The sequence below is a fragment of the Pseudopodoces humilis genome, chromosome 17, assembly GCF_049639895.1.
Source record: "Pseudopodoces humilis isolate 2021_Gansu_Grassland_sample_001 chromosome 17, ASM4963989v1, whole genome shotgun sequence".
Lineage (NCBI taxonomy): Eukaryota > Metazoa > Chordata > Aves > Passeriformes > Paridae > Pseudopodoces > Pseudopodoces humilis.
Genome location: NC_142216.1, coordinates 14,012,349 through 14,038,424, shown reverse-complemented (window position 1 = coordinate 14,038,424; position 26,076 = coordinate 14,012,349). Strand labels below are relative to the sequence as shown.

Below are 26,076 nucleotides of genomic sequence, written 5' to 3'. Positions count from 1 at the left end.
AGCAAACCATGTGTGCTCCAGCATTGCAAGTACATGGATTTGATCTACAGGTGGATGAGCAAGGAATGGCAGGGGTGTAGAGCCCAGGGAAGCAATTTTCCTGTGAAGTAGTCTGGGGGACAATGAGCTCAATGCCTGAAAGGGCACAAACAATACATAGCCAGGCTGTATGTAGCAGGACAGAAAATATAGTTGATACTTCTCTATGTTGTACCCAAATATTATCCTTAGTTCTGTTGTTAACAGGTAGAGCAGGCAGAGTAAGCTTTTTGTTTTCCTCACCAACGCTTGTATGGGAAATAGAAATCTCTTTGAAAGATTGACTGGCTGGGTTTTGTGGCTGAACAAATCCAGACCATCCATTTTTATCAGTGTAATTATGCAAGTTGTTGGTTCTACGTACAAATGGGATTTCTCAGCTGTAGTTAGCCCCCATGTTCAGTCAGGAGTGGTCTGTCTTGCACTGGAGCTGTTTCTGCACTGATAGCCTGGGATGTTTGCAGTAACCTGAGCTTAGAGGTGCCCAGCTCAGTCATTGCAGATTCCTGCTTTTCTCCCCTGCCGAGCAGGGAGCCTGAATCCCTCATCACTCCTGTGCTCTTGGTTGCCACAATGCTGGTAACACTGCAGTGGTATTTCAGTAAACTCTGCATTTATAGAATAAATGTATGCTGCAACACAGAAAATAGTCTGAATGCAGCGAGGAAGATCCAAGAGTGTGTATGTGTCTTGTTCTGTAACAAATTGTTAGGGTCCCCCTTGGCTTAGTTGAGTAATGGTTAAGCCATGATAGTAAATCTTATGTTCTTAAATGAAGTACAGATTGAAAATGAATGTGATGAAAATTTTGACTGTTGACAGAGTCACAGTATCCAGGCTTTGTTTTTTTCCATACCTTAGTGTTTTCCTGCTCTATCTGCCGTCTGCCTGGTTTTACTTGTTATAGCCTTTTTAGGGAACAACATCCCAAATTATGATGCATGAATTTTGCTTTCATTGGTTGGAAAAATAAAGGCCAAAAATCTTTCTTCAATTAATAAGATTATGCAGTGTTTTCTTTTAAAATTCTTTGACAGTCTTTCCCCCGACTCAGAGTAGATGAAAAATGGCCAATCTGTTAAGTGACTGCTGAGGAAGGAATTTCCCACACTCCATCCCCATTTCACTTTCCTTTTAAAAAAGAAAAAAATCCCACACCAAAAAGCAGCCCACGCTCATACAATAGCCTCCTTCCTAGTTCTTTTCCATCTATTAACTTTAAAACAATGTGGAATTACAAATGGATTCCATGAAGTAGTAAATGCAAGTTAAAGAAGACAAAACTGAGAGGAGTGGAGGCAGGCAGCTGAACGCCATAAAAAAGCTTCAAACCCATCCCCACCATCACCAGGTTTCCTCACCATTCTTAAAATCATTATTTTCAATATTTGTTATCTGTATATAAATAAACAAACTGACACTCATGGCGTGTAGCAGAGTTCTGATGGCTTTAATTGTCAGCTGATGTCTTCTTTTTCCTCTGCCCAACTAGTTATTCTAATCCTGAAGGTAAATTATAAACATGTAATTATTCCAGGACAATCATGTACCCAAACCCAGCCAGCTCTGAGGGGTCTGGGGCTGGTTTATGACCTGCTTGGACTTCGGGTGGTTCACAGCTCCTCCTTACAGTTTTGTAGGCTCTCCTTCCCTTCAAAAAGAAACATTCATAGTGACATCAGAAGAGAAGGATATGTACTAGATCAGCCACCCTGGTTCTTGTCCTTTTGTATTTTCCTAATCTCTGCCTTTTTGGCTGTAGCATGGCCTGTCTCCAGGTATTGATACAAACGTTGTGTTTTCCCTTCAGCTTTGTGGTATAGGAATGTAGGGCAAAATTCAGAGAGCTTTTCCCTTCCATTCCTTTTCCCTGTTCACTGCTGTTACAGACCATCACTGCTTTGCTCATAGCCCTAGACTCAAACACAGAATCTCACCCCTGCAAAGGCATCCTGTCCTCAGCCTCCCTGCCTTCTCTGTCTCCACATGAAGAGGGGTCCAAACATATATAGAGGAACAAATGGGCTGCACCAAACATGTCCTGGGTGCTTTGAATGCTTTTGTGCCTCGCCTGCTAGTTTATTTGGTTTTATTCTTTGCTGTGACTTTTCCTCCTCCTAATTTTAGCAGAAGCAGAAATTTGTAGCACTTACACACCAAAAAAAAAAAAAAAAAACAACCAGGAAATATATTCCTATTTGCCAAAGATTCTAAAAGGCCTCAACAATGCCCTCACCTCTTTGTTCTGAAACCTAAAAAAAAAAAAAAAATTAGTGGCTTCCACTACTGAAAATAGATCTTTACTAAAATACACAGTAACCCATGGCAGAGATGGCAGGACCAAGTGTTTTAAAATAGTTCACTTCCCTGGGAAAAAGCTGCAAGCAGTTTGTATCACTGAAAAAAAATGTATCTCAAAAGAAATAATAATAAAATAAAGCTAGGAGCTATTTCTGGTTTGATGTCTTTGGAAGAGAAGGCTAAGATCTGTTTTACCTTAGGGGACCTTGTGGTGTCCTGTGGTAGATGGTATCTGTGAGTTTTAGAGCCCAGGTCCCTGTTAGTGATTAAGATCCCTTTTCCTGGAGTGTCCTGTTGGGATAACTGTGTCTGCCAAAGCCAAGCACCCACTGCAGCTCCAGGGAGAGCTCCAGGGAGAGCTCCAGGGAGAGCTCCAGGGAGAGCAGCTGTGTGGGGCTGGTGGCTGCTCCCATCCTGACTACTGTGACAGTGATGTGGCACCCCTGAGGCTCTGTCCCTGGACAGGCTGAGGTGGATCATGGCACTGAGGCTGCTTCTCCCCCCCTGAGTTTTTGCTACGGGAACAAGGAGGTTTGAGGTGCTGTGGCTCAGCCTTGTGGTTCCCCAGGGATCTGGACTGCCTAATAAATACTGAAGGCTTAAACATACACTTCACTATCAACTCCTTTTAAATTTTGGAACTTCAGCCATAATTTCCTCAAGACAGAAAAAAATGTGGTCAGAGTTTAGTGTGTTTTCTTCCCTTTTTATTTGAAGGAATTCTGCCTTACATGGAAGTTTCTCAGTTTTAGTTACTTGGCAGATGTGAAGTGTACTTGCTTTCTGCGTAAAACACAAAAAGGCACCCCACATTTCCCAGTTGTGTAACTAGGAATGAGAAATGCTGGAAGACCTGGAAGGTTTGGGCTTTGTTCAAGAGCCTAAGCCCATTTCCAGCCCTGTTTTATGAAGAGAGAACCACATGTCACTGCTATCAGATTGGACTCTTATCTGATCGTACTAGGAAATAGCACAGCAACTGGCAGTGCTGCAGCCTGTCCTAGCCTCAGTGTGGGTGTCCTGCTATGCTGGAGTGCTCAACTCCAGGATCTCCTCTGGTCAAACTCCCATCTGTAAAATGTAAAGTGTCATGTTTCTGGAGTAAGATCTACCAGAGAATTCCTGCTTGTTCATCAGGACACAGCGTGTCTGTAAGAAGGTGGAGTGCCAGCTACTTGTGTCCTTTAGGATGAGGAGAGTGAATTCATCCTCAAACGGGATGTGAGAGTCATTAAATCCAGTCTGTCAAGAAACACAGGGGGAAACAAGGAACTCTGCCAGCCCAGGAAGGACATCTCACATAATGTGGGGCATCTCGGGTGTGACTTGCTGCACTAGGTTGTGTGGATAACTGAACTGATACTCAGCTGATTCCAAACAATTGGAAGGCATCCATATGAATAAGTGCACTGAAAAATGTAGGGTGTCCAGCAAAATGATGATCTTTTCCAGACACAGTGGTTCTGAGGAATAGTGCTTTAGGCACGACAAGGTCACCACCTTGTAGGGGCACTGGAAATTGTCTGCTTCAGTTAATGCTTCACACACTGCATTGTGTGGCATTTGGGATGTTGAATATGGTTTTTCATACTTCAGCAGTGCATAGAACACATTCCTTCTTCAAGATTCTGAAACAGTGAAAGGATCATTATTTCCCTTGTCCAGATCTGGTTTTACCCATTCTCCTTTTGTTGGATCATAAGGTTAGGGAGAATTGCTCCTTGAATCTGAAAAACCAGCCACTGTGGGAATCCCAGTGTGCAATTGAACTTAAGGGGTCCAGCTTAACAAGTCAAAACCTGATAAGTGAAAACTTGGGAGTTTTTAACAATTAGGATAAAAAGCATAAAGTAACTTTTTGCCTGCTGAGTATTGTGGGCAGTGTTTGTCAAGCAAGAGCAAACTTCAGTGTTCATACAGAATTTACTCTGCTACAGTGCATTTCAGGTGATTTCTTTTATGTTTTTGTATCTAACATGATAGCATTTGCTGCTGAAGGATTTTCACAGAGTTTCTCATTTATTCATTGCAAGTTGAAATAGTAAAAAAGTAGTAAAAAATTAATTTTTAAATTTTCTTAGATGAGCCTCAAATCATTTTCATCAAACATCAACAACATTCCTTACTGAATTACTTCCTTGGAGGAACACCCAACCATTTTTAGGTTCAGTGTTCTGAAACTTCCAATTGGCACTGACTTCTTTGTAATGACTGGACAGAGAGAAGGGGAAAACAAAACACAGAAAACATTTCTTCCAATACAATTTATTAGATATAAAATGAGTAATCTCCTATGAGAAAAACAGCACAGTGTGTTTTATTAGCAGCAAAGAGACAGGTTCCATTCGGACTTACCTGGCAGAGTTCAGAATGTTGCAACACTGTTTAACCACTCACCCTGTGCAGCCTGGAAAAGTTTCCATGCTGTGGATACAGGCCAGACTTTCTCCATCCTTTTTTCACCATAAGCACGTTCCTTTTCCCAAGTAATATTGTGAAATTCTCGACAGCATATTTACTGCCAGTCTTGCAGGCCCTACTAAAGCTTCTCTTGCGTTAAGGATGGGGATATTTTCTAAGCTGTTTTGTCAGTATATTAGAACAAAGTATCACCCAACTGACACATGGATCACAAGAAAAATCATTGAACTCATTGGCTGCAAATTGGTGCTCTACATTGTTTTTTCAAAACTGCAATTTCACTTAAAGATAAATAAGTAAAATACTGCATCCAGCTTCTCTTACTGATTAAGGAGGAATAGTGTAGCTGGTTTAAAAGTCTAATGGGGCATGAAATAAACAGCTCTCATGACAGCACAGAACAGAAAAAAGATAGATGATTATTAAACTGTGTGTAAAAGTCATCTTTATTGCCCTATTGTTGTTTTGGCTTCGTTCTGAGACGTGAGGAAGGCTACAAAAAAGCCTAAGTGTGTTTCTTGGCAGCTCTTCATAAGCAGGGAGCCCTGTGGAAAGCCCCATGAAATTCATGATTCTGTTGAAAAATAAGGCCAGGAAAGTGTTGCAAGAGGAGAAAAACACCAACAAACCCCCAAAAAAACCCCACGCTGTTTTTTCTTAAGACAATGTGAGTAAAGGGGACAAAAATGAGGTAGTTTTGAAGGAGCAGAATGCCTTGGCTATCATTCAAGGGGTTTTTTTCTCTCTTTTTTTCCTTTTTCCTCTTTTTTTTTTTGAGTATGAGTCAGCAGCAAGGGGAGATCATCCACCTGTTGGAGTTCTAGAGTTCCACCTGTCATTATAAATTGTTTCTAATCTGAAAACTGCAATATTTTGTGATATATCAGGCTTCTCTCTTCATCTCTCCAGCATCTTCTTGCATGTTACCTATTCTCTTCAGCTTTGATTAAAGAGAATAAGTGTGCCTTGATGGAACAAAAAGCATTATTTGGGATTAAAAGAGTCATTTAACTGATGAGAAAAGAAATGCAGCTGTGATTTTCCTGTCTGTTTTTATAGAAGTGCTTCAGAAACCTGTGCATACCCAAACTGGAGCTGTGATCTGAGAACATGTAAGAGAGAGGAAATCAGGGAGGTTGGATGGTTTCCTACACTTGGGAAAGCATTACACTGAAGTTTTCTCTTGTTTTAGCATGATCAAATATCTTCCACAAAGAGAATCAGTGCTGCTAGGAGTTGGCCTAAGATGAATGTCCGGTTTGTTTTTAGGTTCACATAACTCTGCAGTGAGAAATTTGGACTAGACCTTTAATTGCTGCACAGAGAAGCAGCCCTGTGTCACTCCAAAAAAAGAAAAAGAGGATCACATTTTTCCTCTGATACTGACATTAAAACGACCAATGAATATTGCGCTCTCAGGTCTGAGGGCAGAGATTTTTTGGCCCAGATATTTTCTGAGTGAATAAAATATGAGAAAGACATTGTGTAGCTGGTGCCTTGGGTTTTGCTTTTCAAAAAGTGTTTTATTTCCCTGGCATGCTTTCTGCAGCATCTACTGAACATTGGTGGAGCCTGAAATAATGACCAAGAGGTATTTTCTTCCCGAGATGAGGCTGCTCTAGTTGCAAGGCATTCCCAAGTGAGCTCCCTAATGAGTGATAGATGGGAAAAATAACAGGAAGGATCCTTAAATGTTCCAAGTTTTGCATGAAAAATATCATTTTTTTGGATGCTGTGTTTGGTACCTAGCCTAGAATTCTCTTACATTTTGATAGTGGTATCTTCAGAATGACACAGTGAGTCATAATATTTGACATTTGGGGAGATTTTCACTGGATCTCTAAGCACTTGTCAAGACTGTTCAGAAGAATACTTAAAGAAGAATTATGATTTCCTTTGAGAGTTTTGATACTGTTCATATTTTTTTAAAGCCTGTTTCCTTTGCTTCAAAACAAAACAAAAGAAAAAATAGAAACTTCAAAAGTATGTATTTACCATTTTTAGTGAAAGCATGGTTGAAGGCATCTGTCCACACTCTCTTCAGTTATTAGATGGTCTTCCAAAATTATTTCCAGCTTTAGCTCATTTGAGCTCTTTTAATGTCACTGGCCAGTTAATTTTTTTGATGTTTGTTTTCACATAAGATCCATAGCACATGAGGGACATGAGGAATATCAAGATGACAAACTGGCAGCTCTCCAAGCATTGTAGCAAGGTCTGACCTGCTCATGTCCAGGTCTGCCCCAAGACTGAAGGAGTGCCTTTGGGAGCGTTGGTGGCCTGTGGATTTGGGGATGGCAGTAAACAGACCTCTCCCAGTTCTGCCACCTCACAATGTGTCAATAGCTGTCCCAGTGTTCACAGCTGTAAGAACTGAACATCTCTCATTGCTTGTGAGGAACAACAAAGTACAATGGCCAACCTCAAGCCCAGTGAATGATCTGATCCCTGATTCCCATGGATCTACAGTGTTCAGTTTCTATGGCACATCCCCCTTCCTGAGCTGGATATGTTCATTATATTTGCACAGGGTTTGTCCAGGGCTGTGAAAAGACTTGGTAGCATTTAATAGTGATGACTTCCTGGGATTCCTTGGCTCCAGGTGGAATTGCTTGTCTTGTGACTGATGCTGTGAACAATAAACTGCAGATTGCCATGCCAGACTCCCCTGGTAGTGCCAAACCCAGCCTGCCACAAAGTCAGGAGGGTGTGAATGGCCCACGAGGATGGGGTTTGTGCTGGCAGTGCCCCCTCCCATGGATTGTATTCCTGCTCCCATTTATACTTGACAGCTCTCAAAAGCAGATCTAGAACACATTTCATGTTTGAAACATGCAACAACAATTGAGTAATTTTGGCAAATATTATATTTCCATTCTAATAGGAAGAGTCATATCAAGATCGGTGTATCTTGTACTGGAGGGAGGCTGGAGATGTGGGAGGAATAACCTGACAGAGCCTTAGCACCTGGGGGAGTTAACAAACCACACCTATCAGCACCAGAGTCATCCTCAAAGTTGTACTCTCAGTCAGCCCACCAGATCACAGAACTGCTAAGAGATGGATGGCTCTGATTTGCATTTTCCATCTGAGTTTTGATCTTCGTGGTTTGCTTGGCTTCTGTTTTCAAGTGTTTCTGTGTAACCACTAGAGTGTAGAGAAATGTAAAGATTTTTGAAAATGGCATTTCTCCTAAGGCAGGTGGAGCTGCAGCTCCATGAAAACCTTCCAGAACAATTCCAGCCCACCAGTGCCTCCCACATTACCCTTTTTCCCTACCATTGCCATGGCCTGTGTTTATGTGATGGTGTGTACCATGTATAGGCACAGAAAATATGTATAACCTTGAAACCCTGCAGAAGCTGCACAGGGGGCTTTGGGACTGTACATTTTGGGGGGTTCCATATTGAGATTCCCAACCTTTGCTTTTCCTACAGGGCTCTGGGAGGTGTGGGGTAGGTTTCTCTTGGATTCTGGGGAAAGCAAAGATCGCTGTGGTCTTTGGCTGGATCTCAAATCCTGGGGTACTGAAGTGTGACCTAATAATTCAGGACTCCGAGAAGGATTGTATTTAAATAAACTATCATGGTTTGACTATTCTGCAACTATTAATTATTAAAACTTACACAAATCCAGGGAGGTTCGTGGCATGTTATACACTGTACCTAGAAACAGCTGAGCTGGGCTTACATGAGGTGGATTTTTTTCTGAAAAGCCATCATCTCCTGTGAGCACAATAGAGCTAGTACTTCTCTTATAAATAGTGAATGTTTTATAATTGCATGCAGTCATAAAGCTGGTTCCTATTATGGAGAGTCGCAGAGGTTTTGAGGGGAGGGTTTGTGGGTTGTTGTTCTTTCCCAGAACGATGTCCAATCAGCTTCTTTGGCAGTATTAACCATGGCTGAAATATGTGCCCATGTGAAAATGTTACAGTCTAATGAGCAACTTCACTTTGTGTCACTTTCTTGCTTTGAAATAAGAGGTTCTGGGTCAGGAACTGCCCATTTGATCCCTCATCTGTCTCCAAGTGGAGTTTATACGTCAGTGCTTTTTATACCAGCCTTTCAAATCCATGTGATAGAAACAGTGTGGTCACTGTAGGTCAGAGGAGCTGATTTAATGAAGTCTCATGTGCCCTCAACAAGCAATTTTGTCACTTCCTGCTGAACTACTGAGCTGTCTCCACTTAGGGAGATTGGCCATCCCTGGACATCATGGGTGTTCTGGATTGTTCAAGCTGTGTTACAGCTTTCTTGCTTTTCCTTTGCCTCAGGTGAACTGTGTGATGAGGTGATTAACCACTGTGTTCCTGATCTAAATCCCTGCCAACATGAGTCCAAATGTGTTCCTCTGGACAAAGGAATCAGGTAAGAGTGTGTGTGTGTGTGTGTGTGTGTGTGTGTGTGTGTGTGTGTGTTGGGTCTCAACACAGAGGGCACATTCATCCATTGGCTTGACTGGGGTTGTACTGGCAATAAGTGTGGAGCAAAAATCACCAAAATTAACACAAATAATGCAAGACTATATGTGTTTCAGTCTGTGCCACATTTTAACTTTAATGCATCCATATATACTTTTCTAGCTTTCTGTGGTTTACTTCAAAATAATGGAGGTACCCTCAGAGCAGAAGAATTATTCTGGAATAGAGCATGGCAATAGGAGAATTTATGGAACAGTCACTGCAAAGTACCTTATCCTACATCACAAACCAAGGAGAGTTTTCTGATGTGTTCCTTAGGCCACTTAAAAATTCGAGCAGTGTAGCAGGAGCTTTAACAGATCCAGAGCTGGATGTCTGCAGCTCAGGAACCTCCTTTTCCACCAGCCTTGCTTGGCTAATCTGGGGTTTGGTGATGTCTGTGTTTATATTTTCCTATTGGGAATGACATTGACTGTTTCACAGGGGCAAAAGCCTCGTGTTTGGGATGGCAGCAAAGCACCTGGAGGTTTGGGCTTGGGGAGTTGTGAGAGGTGCACAGTGGCAGCATTCACTGTGTGTCTGAAGAGGGTCTTCCAGAGCAATTTAGCAGATAGAGATAGTCAGTTGAAAAGTCGAGCTCTGTGAAAAGCTTATCAGGAAAAGATCTTTGGAGACAAATCCAAGAGTTCAGTGCAGAGTGAGATGGTCTCTGCAGCTTCCCCTAAGGCTGTTTTCACAGCCCTGGGTGCTCACTGATTCCCTCCTGGGGTTCTGTCCAGCACACCCAGGAGAGGGAAGGTAGCAGGCTTTGTTCTTCCTGGTGACTTCCAGCTGGGGTCAGATTGTGTCCTGTGAAGCAACCAGCATGTCAGAACAGTGTAAACTGACACACAGAACATTTCAGGAGAGTTGAAAGGAAATGAACCAAAATCTTAGAGAGGGTGGCTATCTCCAGGGCAGCTGACTCTCTGCTAGACAGTCAGGCAGTACAACACAAGCCTTACTTTTGGGTGAAAAGCCTCCAGACAGAAATGTTTCCAAATCTTGAAGAAGATGAAGCTATTAAATTATTAGAATGGTTCCTGAACTGATGTGTAGGCACTGGACTGTGTGTCAGTGCATAAATAGTCCCTGATGTTCTTTCCAGGCTTCATTTCCAGGTAATCCATCATTTGGTTAATCCAGTACCTTTGGTAAATTCAGTAGTACGTCATGTTATGAGGTAGAGGCTTGTAACTCAAATTGCCTTCTTTTAGAGCACAAAGGGATGGAGACAGCTGTGGCCCTGAATGGTTTTCCCCTTGCTGGAAGCATTACCATGACTGCCACCCAAACAATTTGAGTAAATAAATACTTTTTATCACATGCTTACTTGAAAAGTGTTCTTCACAGTAGGGCCACTAATCCTTGAGGGGAGCCTAAATAACTGCTTTTAAGTATTTTTCTGCTACTGTTTGTTGTGTTATTCTTCCCACTATTCATAGAACACTACAGAAAAGTCCATTATTTATTTTCTCCTTCTGTCCCATTTTGCTTTCTAGCAGCCAAACTTGAGAGCTGAAGAAGCCTTGAATGTGAGGTGTCCAAGCTTTCATGCTTCAGTGGCACCAAACCACTCAGAAATGAGCCCTCAGCAGTTGTGCAGTGATGTGTGGATGCTGCTGGGGCTCACTGAAAACAGCAGCCTCTGCTCCTGTGCGGAGCTGATCCCCTGAGCAGCCTGATCTCCTTTCTGATGGTGCAGGATAATGCTCCTGCAGGCTTCTGTCTGTCCTGTGTCTGCTTCCAGAGGCTGGGAGTGTTAATGACAGGAGTCAGGATTGTCCCTGAGCTGTTTGTGCCCATGCCATGTGAGCAGGACACACCAGTCAGTCTGTCCTGCCCTCAGCCCCAGTCAAGCTGCAGCTCTGCAAATGGAAGAAAAGATGACAAAGACAGGAAAAAACATAGGAAGCCAAGTTATTTATTGATGTGGGGAGGGAAATTCCACTCTGGCCCTGCGATAGAAGCCATGATTCACGGCTTTAATACAACAGACATTGAGTGCATGCAGATGCAAATCCCCTCAGATAGGCCAACAATTTAAATACCACTGGACATGTTTTTAGGCTCTCTGTGATACTGGGAATGTTGCCATTGCTACAAGGCTGTAACAGAAAACAAGATTTCAACTGTAGTGGTGTCAGATGGTGACTGGGAAATGAGATAACTATCTAATCGTGTAAATTACTCTTACTAGGATCTGAACATGGAGGTTTCTTTGCCACCTTCTTTACTGCATCAGTTTTACTGGTTGGCACTCAGTCCCTTGCTGGCACTGCATGGGACTGTGGGATAAGGATGGGGTTACCATGCCACCATTCCCTGATGGCACAGATCCTAAGTTCCTAGAAGTATGGATGAGGAACTCATGGGGCTGAATTTCTCACCTCCTAGACTTGAGGCAGGCATTTTCTGGTAGCTTCAGCCTAGATGAGACACTAGAGCTCAGAGAAGACTGACCCAGCAAAAGGAATTCCATGCTTCTAAAGCCAAGCTTGGAAGCAAACTGGACTATTTCAGTGGGTCTTTGGCTGCACAGAGCTTTTTGTTTTTGGAGTTAAATTTGCAGGTGGCTTTCCTCCACTCCAGCCTCCATATCTTTAGTATGCTGTTACTGTGTAGAAGAAGAGTAGCTTTCTGTATGCCAGAAAACAAGACAAAAAAACAGCCTTTAACACAATGAAATTACTTCCAAAAAATAACTTCAAGAAAGGAGCATGTTTTTCCATTCACTGTATTGATGTTGGAGCATGATATAAATATACTTTATTATTCTAAAGCTTGGAATTATTACCTGACAGCTTAAAATGCTGATTTAATGCAGCCCCGCAGAGAAAAGTGGTGGTTCTGTCATTACTGAGATAGCCAATACACATCATAAAATTGATGCATGGCAGCCCTAAATAAGGAACTGCACATTGTTCATTATTACATCACTTTATATTAGGACTGCGGGGATCAATAAAAAACAACAGGATTAAATGCTTCCAATTCCCCTCACAAAGTCTTTTGATTGACACTGTTTCCTTGCAGGTGTGTCTGCAATGCTGCCAGAAAACACTGCCCATTTCTTAGGGTTTGGGGCAGGAACACTTTGTTTCTTGCTCTTTGCTCTGATTTGTCATCCCCATTATGTTAATCACAGTATTCCCTGAGCCACCGAGGTGTAAAACAGCAATTGACACATGCAGAGCTGGGACATGGACCCTCCTGTGGCTGCACAGGCTGGTGATGGGGCCTCTGCTGCAGGGAGGGTGGAGTGTCTGCACACACCTAACCCTGCCCATGGACAGCCACAGGTGAACAGGCTCTGCCCCTTTTCCTCCAGGTTTATCCAGTCAAACCACGCTCTGAAAGGGAGACTGGAGCTGACATTCCGTGGCCTGAGCAGGGTGGCTGCTGGCACCCTGGCCTCAGCACTGACAGGACACCGCTGTGTCCTGCAGTGTCACCTGCTCACTGCCCTGCCCTGGGAGCAGCAGGAGGCATGTGCTGTCACTCCTCAGCACAATGACTGCTGCCTAGGAAGTGGAAATGCTTTTTCCTCATCACTCCCATGTGTCCAGTTCCTCTGAAGAGGTTTCCCACAAGGTGCTTCCTCCTGCATTTACCCCACCAGGCTGCTGGCAGGGAGGAGGAGGAGTAGGCCAGCTCAATACATTGATGGAGCTGTAGTCTCTCTCCTGATGCCACATCTTCAGCTTCATGATGTCTCTCCTCTTCCAGCTCTTGGTGATGAGCACGTTGGGTCCAACCACAGGCTCTAGCAAGAGCACAGACCTCTCTTTTATTGCTGAAATTATCTGTAGCTCTTCCCCTGATCTGGTTGAAGTGGTATGCCTTTTGTTTTCCAGATGTGCAACAACATCCAGCTGGGAGGAGTGAAATGTGTTCTATGGACTAGAGAGTGTTCATGACTAAACATTGTCTACAGTAGAGATTCAAAAAAGGCTGCTCAGCAATCCCAAAAGATCTGGTCCAAGTCAGAGACTTTGGGATGCATTTTCTATTGTCAGGTTATAAACTTCTGCAAGACTTATAAATAGAAATGCTGATGCAGCCTTTGTGCAGCAAACTTGAGAACTGTATAAAATAAAACCAAATAAATAATTATTGCCAAATAAAGGCAATGTCTGCAGGTTTGGGTATATCCCACTGTGCTCCAGCCCAAGGTGTGACCCCACAGCAGGTGTCACCATGGCAAAGGACATGCTGCAAAGACAACTTTCCATTGTTGCAGCAGCATTTTGCCTTGCAAATGAAGGGAAAGCAGGTGGTGGTCTCAAAACTTGGTCTTTCTCTTTGAATTGCTGAGGTTTATAGCTTGTTTACAGATTTCTTCCATTTGGAAGGTGGGCCCCTCCCGTGCTCCATGAAGCTGCGCAGGGCCAAGCTCAGATGTGCAGGCATTGGCAAAATCATACTCTGAGGCATCAGAGCCACTGCCCTTGCAGAATTTTGTCCCTTGAGTCTGTAAGGTTAGGGAGTCATCTTTAGCACAACTGGGAGTCTGCCAGGTGAACCCTTCTCCACAGACTGGGCTGAGGAGAAGCTGTAGGATGGTGGTGCTTTGCTTGACTTGAATTTCAGCAGATTGCAGAGCTTCAAATGCAGCCAGGAAGGAGAGACCTGAGCCTTTCTGATGGCAGGAACTGTGCTTGATGCTGCCAGGAGTAATTGCAAACATCTCCCCACCCCAAATGCAACAGGTGCTGGGCTGCCTGCGTGAACTGCTGGTGGGAACGCTGAAACCATTAACAGGGATGTTGGTGCCTTTCAGGTGCGAGTGCCTGCCGGGTTACAGCGGCAAACACTGTGAGGTGGATGATGATGACTGCGCGGGGCACAAGTGCCGGCACGGAGCCGCCTGCGTGGACGCGGTCAATGGCTACACCTGCGTGTGTCCGCAGGGCTTCAGGTACGGCAGAGCCGCGATGGCTCATCCTCACACAGCCCTCACCTGCCATCCCCCTGGAAACAGGTGCCTCGAGTCCTGTCCCTGCAGGAGGCTTTAACAAACGGGGCTGGCGATTCCAGCTTGGAAAGCCGCGGTTTTGGGGCAGAGCTGGGGGAGCGTGCTTGCCCCAGCCACCCCTGCTAACACACTGAGCACACCACCCAATACACTCACATAAGTTGTATGGAGATAAACCCTGCATGTGCAGAGCGAGAAAGGGATAATAAAATTGTGTTTATGAACCCTCACAAATGGCTGCAAGGAAAACATGAGTCTGAAGATTTTGTGGCAGTGTCTCTGTGCCTCTTGGACGAGCTCAGTATGATTCAGGCTGTAAATTTCCAGCCTCTCATTCTGACAGCTGCCAATATATCTGACTCCTGGAAATCTCTCTGTCTGTCAAAGATAAGTGTGCTCCTCCAAATGGATTCACTAATCATTGCCTGGGGCTGGATACTGGCTTCCTTCCAGCTAAACCTTTTCTGTGTTTGAAATACACACATGAGACAAAGAAGGAGTACCTGAAAAGATCAGTCTTGACAGAGCAGAAATTGCATGAACATGTATAAATCATCTTCTCTGCTTTGTATCTGCAACTGTTTTTATTCTTCTTGCTTTCATCCTTGCTGATTTGGGTTTTTTTTCCTTCCCTCTCAACACACATTTCTGTTGCAAAGCAGGCAGCCTTCCCTGAATAGGCATTGGTATATAACATGATGTCAGCCCATGGTTTCACAGAATCAGACTTGTTATTTACAAGCTATCAGATACCCTCTGAATTTCAAATTCATGCCCTTCTCTCCATGTTTCACTCTCTGCTTCAGCCCATTTGATGGCCTTAGGGATCTTGCACATTGGTGACTGGTAAGGCTGACGTGACTGTGGGATCTAAATCCTCAGTGTTATCTAACTGTTAGAGTTGAGAAATGGGATTGCAGTGCCATGGCTGGAGTCAGGGGTAACTTGAGCCTGTCATCAGATGGGACTGGCTGGGAGACTTGTGCTGCAGGTCCCCTGATTTTTAAAGCCTGTAAGCAGTAGGCAGTGATGAATGTGAGGGGTTTTTCTGGGAAGGAGAGTCACAGTGTTTGTCGGAGATGTTCTGAGTTGACCCATCTGGGTGGAGCAGCAGGGGTAGGTGGGAGACTGGTCTGGTCTCTTCCCAGGTACCAAAGAGCTCTACTGGCAATTTAGGCAGTGCCCCAGGTCGTCTGGTCTCACACCAGGGGCCCCAAGAGCAGAACCTGGAACAGTACAGTCTTCTCTCTTGATCGAATGAGGGGGTCTCATTCCACTGACAGTGCTCCAAGTAGAGGAGGCATCTTTCTACACTAAGTTCCAAAACTCAACTACCAGCTTAGACAGCACTTCACAGCCCAAGGCAGCCATGGGCAAACAAAGTAATCCCATTGCCTCTGCCTGTCAACAGCAGAGTCAGGATTAACTTGAGTTCTCCTGTTTGCTTTAGATTTTTTCCACTAGTCCATGCCACTTCTCTAAATTTCCTGTGCAAGATGCAAGGAAGACAAGGGTCTTGGGGGAGAAAAACCTCACATGGAGCACTACCACACTCCCTCTGCCAAGACACACAGCAAGATGGAGCTCCATGTGTTCTCCATGCAGAATAGTCCCTGATCTTGTTTGAATTCAGGATTAAAATTCTGCTAACAAAATATGATCTCATTATTGTTCCCATGACTCAAACCTTTTGTAGTTTAAAGGCCTGCTGCTCTGAAGGAGGTTCTGAGGTTTGGATTTTTTCCTCTTAAGATTACAAATGCAAATTTGGTGATTGACAGAGTTCAGCCTTCTGATGTTCAGGGTTACAGACTCCCCTGTCCTCGCAGCTGCCTTGGGCACGGTGACGTGTGGCAAGGAGATAACTCTGCAAGTGTTTGAAGGCTGCACGTGTTGATGAAAAGGAGAGAACACAAGGGGTGGTCTGACAAAGGTAACTAGGAGACTTAAGATGATGATTAATAAAGTTTTTTGGCTAAGTATCAGGAATCATTTCCCAGCAGTGAATTTGCAGAGTGCCCTCCCAATTATCCAGAGCTTCTGCTGTTGTAATAAGCACACAGACCTGTAATGATTTTATGGTCGTCACTACTCTGTGTGTCAAAGCCATTTGGAGACACACATTAAAAAGATGTTAAAACTTACATCCTCATATGGCTGAACAAATGGCACTTGGGTAATTCTGAACAGTGTAGGTAGGGCCTCATGCACAGTGAGGCTCTCAAGACAGCCCCAGAAATCAATAGTGCCACCATGCACACACTCTCCCATTTCATCACTTCCCATTCACTGGTCAGGTTTACTTGTGCTCCTTGCAGCACCTTTCCTTAGCACTCACCAACTTTTCCCAGCTGCAGAATATGCTTCCCTCATGAAAAGTTTTCAGTGTTTTCTTCCCAAAATAGCACTCATTTGCCCCCTGCAGATGAAAACATTTTAGAGAATTTGTGAGCCCCACTGAATAAACCCCAAGTTCTCAAAGCTTCCCTCCAGCAATCAGCCTCACAGTGGTGTTGTCTGATAAACACAGCTCTGGTGGAGAAGCACACATTAAGCTGCAGAGCCTGATGGAAGCACTGCTCCTCTGTGGTGCAGATGCTTCTGAGTTCTCCACTGGGACAGATTGCTGCAAGGAACTCGCAGTGATTATTTAAATAAATGAGATTGTACCAGGCAGAATGGACCTGGCCAAGCTATGGAAGTCAGGCTGTGTTCCACATTCCCCTGCTGGGGAAATAAATCCTATTAATTATTTCTAAATATATACTTTTTTAAAATGTTTAAAATTAAAAAGGAAAGAGCCTTGACAGACACTGTTGCTAGTGTAATTTCTAGGTGCCAGTATCAGGAGTGCTGCCCTGGTAAAGCCACGCACCAGAGGGGTTTCACAGCAAGCAAGGATGTGCAGGAGCCATACCAGGAGCTTGGGGAATCTTTCAGAGCAGCAGTAAGCACAGACACTCTGGCTTCTCCCAACATTTGCTTTCTGTTAGTGGAGGCTGTTGTGGGTCACATGGATTTTTTTATTATAATTATTTTTAACTTCCAAAAAATTAAAATTATATACGCTGACTTTTCCTTCTGTTTTCTACTTGATGCTGAAGACAAAACAAAACTATGGGCATTAGGTAGAACAAAGCTCACAGGCTGGGTTGGCAGTTCTCTGTTCTGCTTGTTTGCCACTTACAAGAGCAGAGTAGACTCAAATCACAGCTCTAGGATGGGGAGGTCTCAGGTTTGGGCTTAAACAGCTCACAGATGTAACTGGGAACCTCTGCAGGGCACAGTATGGCTGGAAGTGTTTCAGTCAGGGTGCAGTGACTTGCAGAGCTGAAGAACCAGTGCAAAGGCTGCTCTCAGTGGCTGCCCTGGCTTGTTCACATCCAGCACAGGATTCCTGCCAGCACTCAGCTGTGCTCCCTTCACATCAGGCAGCAGGCACATGGTGGCTGGGCCTCAGAACCACTACTGCAAAGCAGAATGGAAGTGAGGCCCTAGGATTTTAGCTTTTATATTTCTTGGGTCCTGTCCTGCTTTAGTGTATAACTCTAAAACTATATATATATATACATAAATAGTGTGTCAGCTGCTGTTCTCCCATTTTGTTCAGACAAAACAATTCCTCTCTAGGCCTGTAACTCAAGGAAACTTGACTGTCTCAGGCCCCAACAGATATAAACAACAGTGGTTTTGGGGGGGGCAGACTTGGAGTAAATCACTTCATTAGCTGAAGCTGTAATTGGAGGATTAACCCTTGATAGATAAAGGGACCCAACTTATAACTATGAAAAACTCATGACTGTGGTCCCACCTGGGTCACCAGAAACTGATGCCTGGGAGTGGCTGCCTGAAACAGAGGCTAGGCAAGATTAAGAGAATAAAAGCGGGTGTTTATTGAAGGCCTTGCGCTTTTATTCCCTTAGCCTTGTCTAGCCTCTCTTTTAGGGAGCCACGCCAAGGCAGCAGCAGCACCTGAAATAAAGATGAGAAAGCAGTGGTGACTGAGGCTGTTTGCCTTCCCTTCTCAGTGGCCTGTTCTGCGAGACGCCGCCGCCCATGGTGCTGCTGCAGACGAGCCCCTGTGACAACTACGAGTGCCAGAACGGCGCGCAGTGCATCGTGGCGCAGCACGAGCCCGTGTGCCGCTGCCTCGCCGGCTTCGCGGGACAGCGCTGCGAGAAGCTCATCACCGTCAACTTCGTGGGCAAGGACTCCTACGTGGAGCTGCCCTCCGCCAAAATCCGCCCTCAGGCCAACATCTCCCTCCAGGTTTGTCATGCGCTCCCCTAAGCAATGGTACCTGTGACGGGCATGTGCCTCGTGCTGGTGGAATGGGGGCTGCCGGCCAAAGTCCTGGAAAAATGAGTCAATGTGTGAGCCACTTCTGTGCTCTAAAATCACTGAAATGTGAAGGAGTGACTGAGGCTCTGGTGTACCTTTGTGGGCTCACATCCCATCCCAGAATCTCTCCACACTCTGATTCCCAGAGTGGCAACACAGCCAGGGATGATTCAGGAATGCTCCGTGTCTTCCTACTGATTCACAGCATTGTGTTCCGTCCTGTACAACTTGGTGTTTAATGTCATGTTGCTTCTTAAAACAGACTGCTCTGAATGGCCTCCCTGGACAATATTTTGCTTTTTCAGCAGACTAAAGGCCTGGGATTTTGTTACTGGCCTGAGGTTCAGAAGACAACTGAAAACTGGTTCTCATGTGAAACGGGAAGTTGACCTTTGTGTCTGAGCCCACCCAAGGGCACCAAGACCTTTTTGTGCCCCCTGGCTCTTGCTCTCATTGCTGCTCATATATATTATATATTAAAGTATATTTTAATTGTATATATGATTTTGGTTTGATTTTAAATATAGGTTTATTTATTTTATTATTCATTCTCAAGCAACCTTACACCTGGTTATGAATGTTTCACAGGTAGCCACCGATAAGGACAATGGCATCTTACTGTACAAAGGAGACAACGATCCTTTGGCTCTGGAGCTGTACCAAGGACACGTGAGGCTCATCTATGACACCCTGAACTCCCCACCCACCACAGTATACAGGTAAATGGCTAAGCTCTGCCAAGACAGTTGACTTCCAAAACTGGTGGAAGAGAGGTAGGATTTTTCTAAGCAGTGTGCATTGGAGAAAATCCTTTTATTTTACTTTGAAGTATCTCTTTGGTGCATGCAATTAGATGAGAAAGTCAGAATAAAGACTTATATAGAGGCTGCATTGGTAAAAATTAACATTTTATTGGCAATACCAGTGGTGCTGTGTCCTCTTGCAATTGTAGAAAAATGCATTTTCTAATCTACTGTGAAGTTTCAGTTTCTGGTGAATTTTGTCCTTGAAATAGTTCAAATTAATCAGTTTCTTTGTTGATATCTAGCATTAAGTGACTGTACCAAGACAGAACAGTGAATGTGTAACTGTAGGGTTAGACTGCCTCAAATAGAAGGAGAAGGGCTGAACTCTTTGGTGGGGTGAATATTGTTCAGGAAATTCTTGCCTGTATCAGTAGTAACTACACAACCACAAAAAGAGCACAAATGGCAAAGGTAAATTGTAGGGTAATTTGACCTTCAGACACTTGGCTTTCAAGGATATGAAATCCACAGGTTTTATTCACTAGTCACAAGAAGGAAAAGCAAATGTACAAGTGAAATCTATGCACGGAGACATTTCTGTAGGAAGGAAGGATGTGCTGCCCTTTCCATCCACGGTTCTTTCAGCATCCCTCTCCCCTGGTTGTTGTTTTCAAGCCCTGTTGCTCCAGCTTGCTCTGAGCACAGATACAGTTGTGACCACACAGAGCATTTTGGGTTGAACACAGCCTCCTGGCACTGTGTGTGCAGCAGAGCTGCAATTCCCAGCCCACCCCAGGCTGTGGGGAGGAGATCCTGCTAGAGCAGGGGACAGGATGGATGTCACCACGCATCACCCACCTCGTGCTTTTCTCAGAAAGTTTTCTCAGCACTTGCTAACACTTGAGCCTCCCAGGAAATTTTCTGTAGGGGAATGGTGACATTTTTAAGAAAATTAAAACTATCTTTCTGTATTAAAGCATACTGGATAATACCAATACAGACATGTTGCCAGAAAGAGCACTGGCTTATCCCCTGTAGGAATGAAGTTTGCCCATGGTTTTCACCAGCTGGATGGATAGGTGTGAAAAATATCTCTGTGTGTGGCAGCTGATCCTAATTGATCAGCTGTTAGAGCAAAGCTGAAGTTGATAAATTTATGCTGCTAATTAGAACAGAGGGAAAGCTCGTTCTGTGTGTGGGCAGCACAGGGGGTGACAGGTCCATGTGGATGTTTGCTGGCCATCAGGCTGCTGCCACCACCACAAAAACAACACTCCATGGATCTGCTGCCTTGTGGCAGAGCTGCCAGGGGTGCTGGGTGTGGTGTCCTTATCCCCGTTATCCCCATGCCCTTCACTTGGATCAAGGAGGAGGGCTCCATTCACACTGACACCTCATTACCATAGGATTAATGGCCCGTTCACTACATTTTGTGTGCCGTGGTCTGCTGAGATGGGAAAGAAGCTGCTTAATACGATGCCCTTTCTGAAATGTCACTCTAATCTTTTATTAGTTTAAGGAGTGGAGCAAAATGGGATTAGCATGGAGCTTGATGGGAAAAGATTAGCTTGATTGAGAAAAACTGCTGCTAAAGAATGTCAGAAAGGGCCTCTAAATAGATTAAAAGACTTGTTTTCCTTAAAGGCTGAAGAAGGAGCAGGAAAACCTGCTTGTCCCTTACAAACATAGGATTTAAGGGTAGAAGGCATAAGTGGATCAGGTTTGACCTCTCTGTTTGACTTATAGCTAAGGCATGAGCTCTGTTTGGCCTAAGACATGACTTCCAGCTTGGCACAGAGTTTTGACAGGAAAACACCAAATAATAGAAAATCCCCCATTTCCTTTAGTAGCTTGGACAATGGTCAATGATTTCCATTATTCAGGCATTGGCTGTCATTTCTAAGTTGCATCAGTAATACCTTCTGGATTGTTTAGAGGCTTTCTCAAGGGAAATTAAAGTCTACTTATACCTGGACCTGGTTCCCATGAGTTTATCTGGACTTTTATTTGTATTTTCTCCTGATCTGCATTTTGATGAAATGAATGGCTGGTTCAGTGTGATGCATTTTATCTCAACCTGGAGAATTTGGGAAACTCTTTTCTTCAACTTCTACAGTTTTCATTTGTCGTTAAAAACAAGGTTGCCAGAAGAACCTGTAACATCCTGGCCTCACCATTGGTAAAGCAGCTTGCATTCCCTTTTGCCTCCTCTCTGCTGTCTTATTTAGACACCTCAGTTCAGTTTCCATCTCAGCAAAAGTGGGCTTTTTGCCTTTGCAAAGCTCTGTTGAAAGACTATTAGATTAATTTTCATAGTCAGTATCATGTTCTGCTCCCCTCCAGAGCAGTCCACTTTTTGGACTAGATGAGCAGGGCTTTGGCTCTTGGTTTTCCCCAGAAGAGTCTGCCAGAAGAGGAGGAGGCCTTAAAACACTGCCTGGTGGGAGCTGTGCCAGCTACAGCTGCAGGAAATCTGTCACTGACCTGGTCCTGGGTTGGAACTGAGATGTTTTCCTGGCTGTTTCAGGTACTCCCAGGATGGGATGTGGGAAGTCACTGGCAAGCCACATGATCTGTAATTCCTCATCAGAGTCTCCATGATAAGACTTATTAATAGTACTTAGGAACAGTAAAATTAGCAAAGTACTTGGCTAATACAGGTAATATCCTGTAGGGATAAGATAAAAGCTGTTGTTTGGGAAGCCAGCATTCACACTTGGTGGTATTTTTCCAGAGTATTCCACAAGGATGAAGCACTCCACATGTTCCAATGCCAGGCTGTGCCCCAGCCCCGTGGGACAAAGCTGGGGGAAGGTTTGCACCAGACACAAGAGACAAGAAAGAGATGTTCATTTTAACATCTCTGGCAAGGCAGGTTTCCCTGGCTACCAGAGGGAACCTGTTGCTGTATTTTAGTTGCTCCTCTGAGCATATTGAACCAGAACTGCATTCTAAAGTCAGAATGGAAAATCCCAAGATAACTGTACATTCAGATTTGCTTAATGTTTGTCCCTGTGGTAAGTTTGGATAGAAAGGTTAAAGTTGACATTGGGCTTCTGTTTCATTCTAGTCAGGTAAAGGTCAGCACATGTCCAGTGGAACTAACTACCTAAAATTCACTGTAATTTATCATCAGTTTAGAGAGAAATACAAATTAATGCATTAATACAATATAATGCAATGACAGAACTCACCCTAAGAAAATCTGGCTGATCTTTTACTGGAACCTGTCACTTGTGAGCTGCAGAAAAATGGTTTCTTGGATGTCAGAGTAAAGCTTTTAACAGAAATACCCATTTTTGAAGTAGGATTCCTAGTTCTTGTTTCTTTAATTCTATTTAATTATTCTATATGTGGACAAATGAGAATAAGAATCTTTTTTTGGGTGCTTTATTGCCCTCCTGGTTTCTACACTGCTCAGAGTTACTCTTCCATGTCATGACCAGTACTTGGTGCTGCTCCAACAGTGAGTTATTGAAATGAAGTAAATCTTTTACACAGATGCCGTACCTTAATTTAAATATGCCAGCTTGTCGGGAACGTGCTGCTTTTATTTACTGCCACAATCCAATTGTTAAAAGTTTGAATTAACAAAGAGCAGTTAATTGCATAGTTCCAGCATTCAGCCATTGACACTGGTACCTGTTTAACTGTATTCTATAGGGAGAACTCCCTATTTTCAGTCTTTTTTCCTGCATCTGTTCCTTGAGCCAGAGATAAGACCTTACTTGTAAACTTTTCTCTGATAGATTTTATGCTGCCATACAGTCACATTGATTTGGATGCTGAAATAATCCTTCCTAATAGAAATGGAAAACAGAACATTGACACAAACTGCTGATGTAATTCCCTCCAGAGTTCCCACATTGCCATGTTGCACACAGACTGTCATATCTGGTAAAGAGCAAGATGCAGGCATCGTTGGTGTAAAATCATATGTTTCCATGCAGGGTTCCTGACAGCAGTGAAAAAGGAGGCAGTTAGGAAAAGATAAGAATGAATTATATTTGTTTTTCTGTAGAGACTACACCCAACTTACATTATAATTCCTTTTAAAAGTATCCTTGCATAATCTGCTTTCAAAAATGCTACATCATTAAAAATTTTCCTTGTAGATTGTATCATGCAGTTCTCATGGTCTGGCTGACTCTTACACAGCATAGATGGATGTTCTTGTGGTTAAAGCAAAAGGCCTGAAATAAAGGAGCTTACATTCCTACTGTATCTGTTTCAGATGTGATGACTGCAAGACGACAAATTAAATCTGGTTCCCTATGGAAGCTAAAAAGTAGAGAAAGGCATGAAAATTAGAAAAGGTGTTTCAGAAATGTGCTACATGTCTCTGGAGGGTGAGGTTCCTGCTCCCCTGTTCCTCCAGGCTGTGGAAGAGCACAAGGTTCTTATGCTGGTGGCATCTGCAAACTTCTGTGCCCTTCCACTCCCTCAGCTCTGCCCATGGCTCTGGAAGCTGCTGGAACTCGCTGTCCAGCACTGTCCCTGGCCGTGCCACTGCTGAATGCATGGGCCACTCCCCAAGGACTTCAGTCCTCTACGCAAATTTCCGCTGGTGATGAGGTTGAACTTTTTGAGGATGAGTTGCTTTGGTGGTGGAAGAACATCCACACCTTCCACAGAGAGAGATTTTGTGCCATTGCCTCTTTAGCTGAAATTGCTTACCTGCAGTAAAGCCTGGGAGGCTTCACCATTAATTCTCTGCCTTCTGGGGAGGAATGTGCTGCAGGAGTGAGAACATTAATTATTCTTAGGATCATTATTAGACCTTGTAAAAGCCAGTTTTTGGCAATAGTGTCTTTGCAGAGTGCACTGCATGACTGGTCCTTTTCTTCCTAACACCTTCAGAGTCTGCAGCCTGTGCTGTGCCTGTCCCTGGTGGGATGCCTGTTTGATACTCTGGATGGGCTCTAAATAGCATGTTTTTCAGACATTTCTGTGAGGCATCACTGACCTCTTTGCAATTCTGTATATTTGCAATTCATTTTGTTCTCTCTATCATGCACTCTCATTTTTTCAGGTACCCTTTAGGGATTCTGTATCAAATATAATGAAAGAAACTGGCATTAGTCTCTGAGCTGGACAGGAAAAATTGTAACATTTGAATGTATTTGTACATCTTGCATGAGCCAAGGCAAAGGACAGCAGAGTTTTTGTTGTTTTTTTTTTTACCTTTTTACAGGGCTCTGGAGTACTTAAATGGGAGAAAAATGGCAAGTGTGTGAGTTCTTGTCAAGCTACAAACATGGCATTTCCCTAGTTTTCCCTGGATTTTTGTGCAGTAGGACAGTGAAATGTAAGGTCAAAACCTTAAAATATCATTTAACTTTTATCATTAGGTTCAGAATCAAATATTTGCTTTCATGAAATATGGAAACTTTTTCCTGCTGAGCTGAAGCTTAGGAAGGGTAAAGTTTTGTCCTTCAGGCTGCAAAAGGACTTAGCAGGCAAAATCTTGTTAAGCTGAATTAATTTTTTTCTTTGTAAATCTCTCCAGTATCTCTTGCATGAATGACAGTTTCTCACCTCCTCTCTCTCTGCCTCCACCCAGCTCATTCTCTTCTGTTTAATGTCCTGTACCCAGAAGCTGCAGATTCACACTTCATGTCTCACACATGTATAGGGTCTTTCAGAGTGAGCTTTTTACCAGAAGAAAACAAAACCTTTCACAAAGTGAGCCAGTGCTGGCCTGTGTGCTGTACCAGGTACAGCAAGTTAGGGATGGGTCATCTAAAGCCTCTTTGTGCTGTGGTAATAATAATAAAAGTTACATTCTCTGAGTCCCAGGTCACCTTACTCAGGGGCCAAAATCTGGAGCTGTGGGTTTAAGCTGCACTCAGGCATCCCCTGTCAGCAGAGGCCAGGCTGGAAAAAGGTTGCAAATATGTTTTAAAGGCATTTTCCTGCTATACCATAGGTCGTTGGTCCAGTAATACATTGCCAAAGTTGGTTATTACTGATTGCATCAGAGGAAGGCTGAAGTGTTTTCATAATAGACAGTGATGGAATAAACCTAATCATAGTCAAAAAGACTTTATAAACTTCCTGTGCACTAATGACTGGCTCATGTCTTGAATTGTGAGGTTTTTTGCCTTATAACAACATGTAGCAAGCTAATATGTTTATTTTTTCCTGCCTGTAAGTTTCTTGTGAACATGATGAGTAACACAAAGTTTAGATGTGTACCATGTGTGATAGATTCATATCCCGTCTGTCCCGAGTGCCGGGCTGGCTCTGGATCCAATCGAAGCCTCTGTTGGAAGCAGCACACACAGACCTGGGGCTGGGGGAGATGGTGGAGGTGCAGGATGGGTCTGTGAGTGGTTATTTCAGTGATTCTTCACAGTGTGGGAGCCACAGCTCAGCGTTTGCCAGCACACCTCAGTGCTGGGGAGCAAGGTGGGCATGGCAGCTGCTCTGGTGGCTGCCAAACATCGATGGCTTTGGTCATTCCTGTGGAAGGAGAGGATCCAGCTATAGGTATGGTGCTATAGGTGAGGTGGGAACAATTTCTAAATAGACATGAGGTTTTTTTTCCCTTGGGGCTTGGCCTCCAGTTTCAGGTAAAACCCATGATTCTCTGTCAATCTGACTGGATGCCCTGTTAATTGTATTCTGTAGTGGCCCTGCTCCCTGCTGTGAACAGGCAGATACCTGCACATTTTCCAGAGCTGAAAAGGGCATAGATGTGTAAAGTATTGCCTAATGGAACAGCTCTGTGAAGGCACCTGGTGGATTTTCTCATCAGAACCTGCAATTTGATAACCAGCTGAATG

General features: G+C 43.8%; 1 protein-coding gene across 2 annotated transcripts in view; it reads left to right on the top strand.

The window, feature by feature from the left end:
- SLIT3 (slit guidance ligand 3) overlaps nt 1–26,076 on the top strand; it is a 465,384-nt gene that overhangs the window by 422,170 nt on the left and 17,138 nt on the right. For both annotated transcript variants that reach the window (XM_014253183.2, XM_088063492.1), the window contains 4 exons: nt 9,038–9,131; nt 14,007–14,144; nt 18,230–18,470; nt 19,131–19,261. In XM_014253183.2, coding sequence (XP_014108658.1) covers nt 9,038–9,131; nt 14,007–14,144; nt 18,230–18,470; nt 19,131–19,261 — 604 coding nt within the window. The remainder of the gene's footprint in view (nt 1–9,037; nt 9,132–14,006; nt 14,145–18,229; nt 18,471–19,130; nt 19,262–26,076) is intronic.